This window comes from Zingiber officinale, chromosome 7B (genome assembly GCF_018446385.1).
Source record: "Zingiber officinale cultivar Zhangliang chromosome 7B, Zo_v1.1, whole genome shotgun sequence".
Taxonomy (NCBI): Eukaryota; Viridiplantae; Streptophyta; class Magnoliopsida; order Zingiberales; family Zingiberaceae; genus Zingiber; species Zingiber officinale.
This window is the reverse complement of record NC_055999.1, coordinates 5,311,149-5,321,412: the sequence shown is the minus strand read 5'-3', so window position 1 is coordinate 5,321,412 and position 10,264 is coordinate 5,311,149. Positions and strand designations below refer to the sequence as shown.

General features: G+C 34.5%; 2 protein-coding genes across 2 annotated transcripts; both read right to left on the bottom strand.

Annotated features, from left to right (window-relative positions):
- Window positions 1-367: 367 nt before the first annotated feature.
- LOC122005135 (7-deoxyloganetin glucosyltransferase-like) lies at window positions 368-2,188 on the bottom strand. The gene is made up of 2 exons (XM_042560059.1): window positions 1,588-2,188; window positions 368-1,498 (listed from the first exon to the last, which is right to left on the bottom strand). Exons 1-2 carry the CDS (start codon window positions 2,099-2,101, stop codon window positions 567-569), a joined length of 1,446 nt encoding a protein of 481 aa, XP_042415993.1. The 5' UTR covers window positions 2,102-2,188; the 3' UTR covers window positions 368-566.
- A 4,735-nt stretch (window positions 2,189-6,923) lies between these two features.
- LOC122003531 (7-deoxyloganetin glucosyltransferase-like) lies at window positions 6,924-8,600 on the bottom strand. Its single transcript, XM_042558637.1, has 2 exons — window positions 8,009-8,600; window positions 6,924-7,928 (listed from the first exon to the last, which is right to left on the bottom strand). Exons 1-2 carry the CDS (start codon window positions 8,520-8,522, stop codon window positions 6,994-6,996), a joined length of 1,449 nt encoding a protein of 482 aa, XP_042414571.1. The 5' UTR covers window positions 8,523-8,600; the 3' UTR covers window positions 6,924-6,993.
- Window positions 8,601-10,264: the final 1,664 nt, after the last annotated feature.

The following is a 10,264-nucleotide window of genomic DNA, read 5'->3' as shown; positions in this document are numbered from 1 at the left end:
AAATTATGTTTTTTCTATTTTTAAAATTTTTTACAATTTTTTATTTTTTAAAAAAAAATTATTTTATTTTTTTTATTTTTCTTTTTTATCACATTTTTCTCTTATTCGAGAGTATTTTGGGTAAACAAATTTTTTAACCCCGGAATCAAGAAAAATCTCAGTTTTCCGAAGTTTTTCTTGCATGTCCTTTTTGCTGACATGTCGGGCATGGAACATTACTCATGAATCAATGATTACCTAAACCAAATAAGATTTTCATTGATAACCTTAGATGGATAATCAAGATTATCAAGGATAATCCTGAACCAAACGCACCCTAAAAAATTGTCGTAGACAATTCGCAGGGGCTAAGCAAAGGTTGCAGCACTGATAATAAACATCGTCTTAGATATAATTACGAGGGTCTAACAATTGTGCTTTCCAACAGCTAATAGTGAGAACTAGCTGCCTTTTGCTATTCTTTGTCCAGATAATTAAGAACTGCAAAGCTAATAGCTAGAAAAGTAACGTATTTACACAATATAGAAAATCTAGTACTAGAAAGATTTTCCATTTAACATCATATCTCACTCCATAATTATCTCCTCGATAAACTTTTCCAAATTTCTCCATGATCCACCACCAGGTTTGGCTGCCTCAACTGCTTTTTCTTTCCACTCCACTGTCTTCCTCTTTATTTCCTTCCCCTTCTGCCCTTCCATCAGCTCCTTGATCAGCCGCTCCACCTCCTCCCTAGTTACATCTTCATCAATCTCCATTCCAATGCCCCATACAGAGCATATGTACCTACAATTAATTTGCTGATCCCCAAAGAAAGGCCAACAGATCATGGGAACCCCTGAGCATATGCTTTCCGTTGTAGAATTCCATCCGCAGTGCGTCAAGAAACCTCCAACTGCAGCATGAGCCAACACCCTCCGTTGTGGGCACCAGCTCGTGATGAAGCTCCTTCCCTCGGTCATCTCCGAGAACTCTTGTGGCAACAACGCCGCGTCGCCGACCACGAGGTCCGGTCTAATGACCCAAAGAAACGCGCATCCACTGTTAGCCAAACCCCATCCGAACTCCACCGCCTGCTTGCTCGTCAAGTTTGTCAAGCTACCAAAGTTGACGTACAACACGGAGCCTGACTCCTTTTCGTCTAACCATTCCATGCAGCTCAAGTCCTCTCTCCACATGTTCAGTCCACCGAGCGATGAGGCTGATGAGTCATTGGGAATGTAGTGAGAAAGTAGGCACATAGGGCCAATATCGAACACTGGCGGTAGCATCGATGAACATGCGCTGAGCAATGGTGATTCTAATTCAGAAAAAGTGTTGAAGATGATCGCTGTGGCTTGGGGAGATGCATGCACTCCATCAATGACAAAGTTGAGCAATACTTCGTCTCGGTCGGTGGTTCGCAACAAACTAGTCAATTCTCTCATGCGAACTGTTATCATTCCTGGTATCCAATCAATGATAGTGTTCAGGTGCCCATTTGTAAGATCGTCTTCACCTAATATTAACCAATTCGATGCATGAGCTGACCCTCTATATATGACAAGTTAGTATATATATATATCAATTTTTTAAAGTTATACTTACTTTTCAATGGGACGAGGCCCCTCTCGATCAAGTCCTTGCAGTAGTAGAAGTCCGTGAAGCCACACACGGACACTGTGCAGTAGAAGACATTAGGGATCCCCAATTTGGTGGTGGCGTTGAGGGTGAAGGTGACGAAGGAATCTGAGATCACGCATCTTACAGGTGGCACACCGGAGCTCGGATCGTTCAGCGCGGTTATAAGCCTGAGGAAAGAAGCAGGGCAGTTCTTTTGGCTGGCAAGAATGATTTTTCTAACGTCTTCTCTGTATTCCTCGCCATCGTCGGGGTGCGAGAGGCCATCGGAGATGCTGGCGAAGCGGAAGTCAGGGAGGCCGTCGAGAGCGGAGAGCGATCCGTCATGTTTGAGAAGTTGCTGGTGGGCGTACTCGGTATTGACGAAGGTTATGAAGAAGCCCTTGAAGTGGAGAACTTTGGCCAGGTTGAGCATGGAGTTGATGTGGCCTTGGAAGGGGAGAGCCATGCACAGAAGATGAGTTTTGGTTGAGCTCCCCATCTTAATTTTCTCGGACAGGACGGCCGATTCAAGCTTCTTATGGTATTATCTGGGTCCTGGGAGCACTATAACAGCTGTGCCTGTGTACTGAAATTGAAGGTAAAAGATAATGGCCAAAAATTTTTAAGGCCGCTTATTTTAATTATCTTCCAAGGGTGTTCGATTTTGGTATATATATATATATATCCTGAATTTAACCAAATATAACGGTGATATACGGCTATTTGCTGTTCGAGTTCAAACAAAACTAGTATTACTTACTCGGATTGACATGTTGATGGTAAAAAAACTATCGAATATTTAATACTCTATTTTAAAATTAATTAAATAATTATTTTAATAAAAAAATTAACATCGAATAATTAATAATTAAAATTAATTCTTAAATAATGAATAATTGTAACCATCGATAAACAATTAATTTTTGAATAATAATTAACTAATTTATTTATTTTTAATTAGCAGTGAATTGGACGGATTGGAATAAACTATCATCATGTGCTGATGTGCCTTTGCGTAAGAATAAATAATAGATGATTGGAATCCTATTTAATTGACTAATTAAGTGAGAGTAAGTAAGACGACTGGACGGATGATTATTCAAAACATAATAATAATAGTTACGTAAGGGCATCCACAGCGGAGGTTTTTTCCGTCATTTCCGTTGTTCTCTGTCTTATATATCATCACAAATTTAAAAACTGGGTTGGATTTTTTAAACCCAACTTGTTAATCTCTCTTCAATTTTGGTGGGGCGTACAAAAAGTTAAAAACCTTCTTCACCATTTGTTCGGGACCTTATCTGATTGTCTAACGTGCAGGACGTGCCCATGTGATGGCTGCGCGAATTGCCTGATTCGGCACAGATAAAACAACTTTAATTTCTCTTTCTACAAGATAAATTATCTCATGGGACGGTACATGGGAGCAGCATGTCTCTGGAGCAATAAGACAACTTTAATTTCTCTTTCTACGATATAAATTATTAAATCGTACACTCAACTTTAATTTCTCTTTCTTTATATATATTTAACATAATTTTTATTAATCCTTTTACTTGAACCAAGTGGATGAAAAGATCATATTTCAAAAAAAAATACCGCACAGCGAGTTTATGATTTTGTCGCGACTTGACTTGTCTTGATCTGACGGGCGTAAAATAAGTGATTTTAAAATCGATAATTTATTAATTTTAAATTTACTAAACGACATATATTACTTTATTATTTATCAAAAAAAAAAAAAAAATTTCCAAATACAATTTCTATTTGACTCTCGTAATAGTATGATTTTTTTTATCATTTTTCTTTTTTCTATCATTTTTCTCTCTCTTCTCATTTTTTATTAGCATGCATAACATATGAATAACATTATATAGATTTAGTCAAATTTTTAATAATACTTTAATACATTTGAAGAAGTCAAAATAAATAATGAATAACATATTTAAACTCCTTGCAATCTCAGAAATCCACTGAAACTGAAATGAATGTAATCGGAGCTCTCTAAGTCCATAAGTAGGTTTCGGTCAAAATCCACTAATGGATCTAGAGAATTCTGATTGTACCCGTTTCAGTTCCTATGGATTTTTGAGGTTTCAAGGAGTTCAAATATGGTATCCATTATTTATTTCGACTTTTCATACATGTTAATATGTAAACTAGAAGAATCGTCAAAAAGGCTCACATTAGGCCTGATATGGAATCATATCAGGCCCAACACGGGCCTTTTTAACAATTCTTCCATTTTACATATTAACATCTATGAAAAGTCGAAATAAATAATGAATACTATATTTGAACTCCTTGAAACCTCAAAATCCATAGGAACTGAAATGGGTGCAATCGGAGCTCTCTAGGTCCATCAATAGTTTCGATTAAAACTCACTAATGGACCTAGAGAGCTCTGATTGCACACATTTCAGTTGCTATAGATTTCTGAGTCATATCAGGTCCACGTTGGGCCTGATATGATTCCATATTAGACCCAATGTGAGCCTTTTTGACAATTCTTTCATTTTACATATTAATATTTATGAAAAGACGAAATAAATAATGGATACCATATTTGAACTCCTTGAAACCTCAAAAATCCATATGAACTAAAATAGGTGCAATCAGAGCTCTCTTGGTCCATTAGTGGGTGTTGACGTGGACTTGATATCATTTCATATCAGATCCAATGTGGGTCTTTTTAACGATTCTTCCATTTTACATATTAACATCTATGAAAAGTCGAAATAAATAATGGATATCATATTTGAACTTCTTGAAACCTCATAAATCCATAGGAACTGAAGTGGGTGCAATAAGAGCTCTTTAGGTCCATCAGTGGATTTCGGTCAAAACTCACTGATGGACATAAAGAACTCTGATTACATTCATTTAAGTTCCAATGGATTTCCGAAATTGCAAGGAGTTCAAAAATGATATCCATTGTTTATTTTGACTTCTTCAAATGTATTAAAATATTATTAAAAAATAACTAAATCTATGTAATGCTATTCATATATTCTGCATGCATGTAAAAAAGTGAAGAGAGAGAAGAGAGAAAAATGATAGAAAAAGTAAGATTGTCATAAGGGTAAAATGAAAATTGTACTTAAAAAGATGCACTCTTTGGTTAAATAGTAAAATAATATACATCTTTTAGTAAATTTAAAATTTTAGGTGCGTTGTATGATAAATTGCCACTTTAAAATCACAACTAAGAAAAATAAAATTAATCCAGGATTAACTTGGAGGTGATCAAGTGATCATCAAATTGTGGCTAGAAGACCATGAAATCACAGTTTAACAATTTAATTAGTGCAAAATCACAGCTAAAATATAGAATTGGTTACAAAATCATAGCTAAGAGGCCAAACTGACAGTCAAATCACAGCTGTAAGTTGACCGCAACCTCGTGTTGGAATGGTCATGCGGTCTCCAGTTTTTATTTTAACAACCAGTTTAATTCAGATAAAAAAATCAATAAAGTGTATATATTCTGGGATAATAGATACATTTTTTTGGAGAAATATTAAAATTAAGTGTGTTCGAAGTATTTTTTTGTTAAATCAAAATTGTTCTAAAGGTTAGGAAGATACAAAAGAAGAAAAAAAAGGGTGCTTTTAAAGTATTTTAAAATTGAAATTACCCTGAAGGAAGATACAAAAGAAAAAAAAAAGTGACTATAAATTGAGTAATTGAGAACAACTTCAACTAATACACTAATACATCAAATATGGTATAGAAATAAACTAATCCAGCTCATACATCAAACTCCCGCACCCGCACCATCTGTGCGGGGAGGGCCTTTTTTTTTTCTAATCTTATAATATTATAGAATTAATAAAATAAAATGTAATATATATTATTAAATATCATAAATACAAATTATTTTATAATTATTATTTTCTCTATCTTGGTTACTTAAAGTAATATTAATTATTTATTATAAATTTAAATTAATTGTATTGATTAGCATATTTTAATTTTATTATACATATTTACTGATTTAATTTATTAAATTTTTTTAAAAATTTATTTAATATATTTTAATTATAATTACATTTATAAATTATATCACTATTTTTATAAAAAAAAATTAATAAAATATTAAAAATTATGATATTCATAAATGTAAATATCACCCATTACACTAATATGAGTAACACTAAACCTAGCAAACAACTACAAATAAAAATGATATTAATAAAGCACACATAAATTTGAAATTACTTCAATAATATTATACTAATATTCGATAAAATAACACACCATTGTAGTTAAATAATTGTGAAATTGGCTGAAAACATTCACATGATTATGAGATTCTTAATCTTCATCTTGATATGATTGAGTTATGATCCTTCTCCCGGTATATATTGGAGATGATTGAGATCATTCTCCTTGATGTGCAATTGGATAAGATCTCTAGACTTGCATTATCTTTTGCATAATTCTAATTTGTTTACTGCGAATATATTCATGCATCATCAAATTAGAGATCGAGTTCAAATTTTTTAACAAAATTTTAGTTTCTTTTTTGTAAATCATAGTATATGTCATTTTTGTAGTAGCAACGGTACTTGCATTCGTTACTTGCATGCTGTTGTGCTCAAAGATATTCACATTGTTGCTGACTAATGTTGTAGAAATCTGGTGCTGAAATTGAGGTGTTGGAAGAGACATTAAAGAAGGAAGAAGTTAAATTTTGAGGGAATATAAGGAAAAGGAATGATCATGGCTCTGATACCATGTAGAAATCAATAGGTAGAGAAAAAAACACTATAAAGCTTTTTGATAATCTTATTACTAAAGTTAATAGATTTATTTATACAAATTGTCCAAAACAATAATGGAAAGATTAAATAAGATATACAATCATAATAATTATAAACATAGTAATATAATTGACTTAGAAATATTATTTTTACTATTTGATTCATGTCGCGTGTCAAATATAATAAATCTCAATTAATTAAAATCAATTAAAGATTATTTTCATTATTATGATTATGTGCTTTCCAATTTACTTTGATAACTGATAGGAAATTTTCATGAAACCCAACTGATCATCTCATAAATACACAATGAATTTAATTGAGATTATCAAAATTTTTTTATTTATATCATCAAAGGGTGGACTCATGACTAAACTATAAAGGATTGGCGTAGACAGTTCGCAGGGGCTACGCAAAGGTTGCAGCACTGATAATAAACATCGTCCTAGATATAATTACGGGGGGTCTAACAATTGTGGTTTCCAACAGTTAGTAGTGAGAACTAGCTGCCTATTTGCTATTCTTCGTCAAGATAATTAAGAACTGCAAAGCAAATAGAAAAGTAACGTATTTATTCAATATAGAAAATTGAGTACTAGAAAGATTTTCCATTTAACATCATATATCACTCCTTCGTAATTATCTCCTCGATAAGCTTTTCCAAATTTCTCCAAGATCCTCCACCAGGTTTGGCTGCCTCAATTGCTTTTTCTTTCCACTCCACCGCCTTTCTCTTCATTTCCTTCCCCTTCTGCCCTTCAATCAGCTCCTTGATCAGCCGCTCCACCTCCTCCCTCGTTACATCTTCATCGATCTTCATTCCAATGCCCCATACAGAGCATATGTACCTACAATTAATTTGCTGATCCCCAAAGAAAGGCCAACAGATCATGGGAACCCCTGAACATATGCTTTCCGTTGTAGAATTCCATCCGCAATGTGTCAAGAAACCTCCAATTGCAGCATGAGCCAACACCCTCTGTTGTGGGCACCAGCTCGTGATGAAGCTCCTTCCCTTGGTCATCTCCGAGAATTCCTGTGGCAGCAACGCCGCGTCGCCCACCACAAGGTCAGGTCTAATAACCCAAAGAAACGTGCATCCACTCTTAGCCAAACCCCATCCGAACTCCACGGCCTGCTTGCTCGTCAAGTTTGCCAGACTGCCAAAGTTGACATACAACACGGAGCCTGACTCCTTTTCGTCTAACCATTCCATGCATCGCAAGTCCTCTCTCCACATGTTCAGTCCACCGAGCGATGAGGTTGATGAGTCATTGGGAATGTAGTGAGAAAGTAGGCACATAGGGCCAATATCGAACACTGGCGGTAGCATCGATGAACATGCGCGGAGCAATGGTGATTCTAATTCAGAAAAGGTGTTGAAGATGATTGCTGTGGCTTGGTGAGATGCATGAGCTCCATCCATGACAAAGTTGAGCAACAGTTCGTCTCGGTCGGTGGTTCGAATGAAACTACTCAAATCTTTCATGCGGACTGTTTCCATTCCTGGCATCCAATCAATGATAGTGTCCAGGCACCCATTTGTAAGATCGTCTTCGCCTAATATTAACCGATTAGATGCATGAGCTGACCCTCTATGACTAGTTAATTACTATATATCAATTTTAAGTTATACTTACTTTTCAATGGGACGAGGCCCCTCTCGATCAAGTCCTTGAAGTAGTAGAAGACAGTGAAGCCACACACGGCCACTGTGGAGTAGAACACATTAGGGATCCCCAATTTGGTTGTGGCGCTGAGGGTGAATCTGGCGAAGCAATCTGAGATCACGCATCTAACGGGTGGCACACCGGAGCTCGGATCGTTCAGCGCCGATATAAGACTGAGGAAAGAAGCAGGGCAATTCATTTGGGCGGCGAGAATGATTTTTCTCATGTCCTCTGCGTATTCGTCGTTGTCGTCGGGGGGCGAGAGGCCGTCGGAGATGCTGGCGAAGCGGAAGTCTGGGAGGCCGTCGAGAGCGGAGAGTGATCCGTCATGCTTGAGAAGTTGCTGGTGGGCGTACTCGGTGTTGACGAAGGTTATGAAGAAGCCCTTGAAATGGAGGACTTTGGCCAGGTTGAGCATGGAGTTGATGTGGCCTTGGAAGGGGACCGTCATGCAGACGAGATGAGTTTTTGTTGAGTGCGCCATCTTTGCCTCGGACAGCAGGACGGCCAATTCAACCTTCGTCTGGTATGATCTGGGACTGGGACTAAATATGCTCTGCCTGTGTATTGAAGGTAAAGATAGTGGGTAAGGGCGCTTATCTTCCAAGGGTGTTTGATTTTGATATAAGAGTATTTTTTTAATATATAATAATTTTAATTAAAATAAATTTTAAAGATATTGAATTATGATTACATAGACATGTTCAACATGGGTATAACAAACTATGCCAATTAATGAATTTAATTTTATCAATATTTAATACTCTATTACGCCTTAAAATATGTAAAATTTCTTCTCGTCTAGTTAATAAGTGGCTATTTGTGGGAAGAAAAATGTTCAGGTTAATTAAGAAAAAAAAACATTGAATAAGGTTAATAAAGTATTAGAGTTAATACCTTTAGTAATTTTTTTAGAAAATTAATTGATGTATTAAAAAAATGACATTTAATATGGTATTTTAATTTCAAGAGTAATGTTTTTTTAAATAAATATCATCATAAAAAAATTATAATTACATTTTTGAAAAAATGTCCACATGAAAATGTCCAAAAGTAGTAACGTGAGATAAACATAAATATATATTACATTTAAATAGGAACATTTCGGCAATTAAATGAAGTAGAAGAAAATGAGAAAACTAAGGAAAAGGGGATTATTGAAAACAAACCACATGTGCGCCATATGATAATTTTATTAGGTCTGAATGGGTTAAAAGTGTAAGCATAGAATATCCTGTCAGATGAAAAACTTCTAAAATGGCAATATCACAAACGCAAATTAAATAATCTAGTAAACTGAATTGTTTTTTCCTTAAAATAAAATAATAATAATATAATATACATCAACCTAATCTCATATGCAATGGAGAATTATTCAAAAGTGAATTGGTACATCAAAATTCACCTAGATCAGTTGGGAAAACAATATAATTAAAGTAGTGTATCATGTGATCGTATAATAATACTAATACTAACAATAATAATACATTGATGCTTGTGACTATATATTTTGTTCAGTAGTAGGTAAATACTTGTAAGCAACTCATCTTTTTAGGTGTTTGATCCCTAGGAAGAGATTGTTTAATTTAACAGATGATTCGAAGCTTAATGAAACTAAATGAAAAAAAAAAAAAACCAAAGTTGCCCTATGAAATTGGTTCCAATTTAATTATAAAATTTATAAGACTGTTTTTCCCACTTGATAATTACGATCAGAATTTCTTTTAAAAAAACTTGATCGTTTATATTTTAGAATAAATAATATTTTGTCATCCTTTATTATTATTTTTGTCCATAAATAGACCCACAAGAAAAACATTATAGATAATTTAATATCTTATTGTTTTTACTCGTGACAAACCACGACAACGAGAACAACAACAACAATAAAAAAAAACATCATCCATAGAAATAATTTACATGTGTGGGAGTGATCTAAGTGATCCCATGCTCGAAGTTTTAAGTTAGGCCAACCGATTGAGATATTATATAAAAATTCATTGGACCAAATTGATTCCTTGATTCGATGGAATGATACAATCTGATTTGCTTTTAATAAAAGAAAAAGTCTTATTGATTATCATATCTAGTTCGATGGAAATTTTTCTATCGACTACCAGAATAAATTAAAAAATACATGCACTACAAAAAAATACAGTTTTACCGACGGAATTATCCGTCGGCCTTCCGTCGATATAATAGGTTACCGACGGAAATACAGTTGAT

Excerpts from the sequence above, each read along its gene's own strand:
- LOC122005135 (XM_042560059.1), bottom strand. The coding sequence starts at position 2,101 with ATGGGGAGCTCAACCAAAACTCATCTTCTGTGCATGGCTCTCCCCTTC. Across the intron at positions 1,499-1,587 it reads GGGCCTCGTCCCATTGAAAA|GTGAAGACGATCTTACAAAT; the intron begins GTAAGTATAACT and ends GGTTAATATTAG.
- LOC122003531 (XM_042558637.1), bottom strand. The coding sequence starts at position 8,522 with ATGGCGCACTCAACAAAAACTCATCTCGTCTGCATGACGGTCCCCTTC. Across the intron at positions 7,929-8,008 it reads GGGCCTCGTCCCATTGAAAA|GCGAAGACGATCTTACAAAT; the intron begins GTAAGTATAACT and ends GGTTAATATTAG.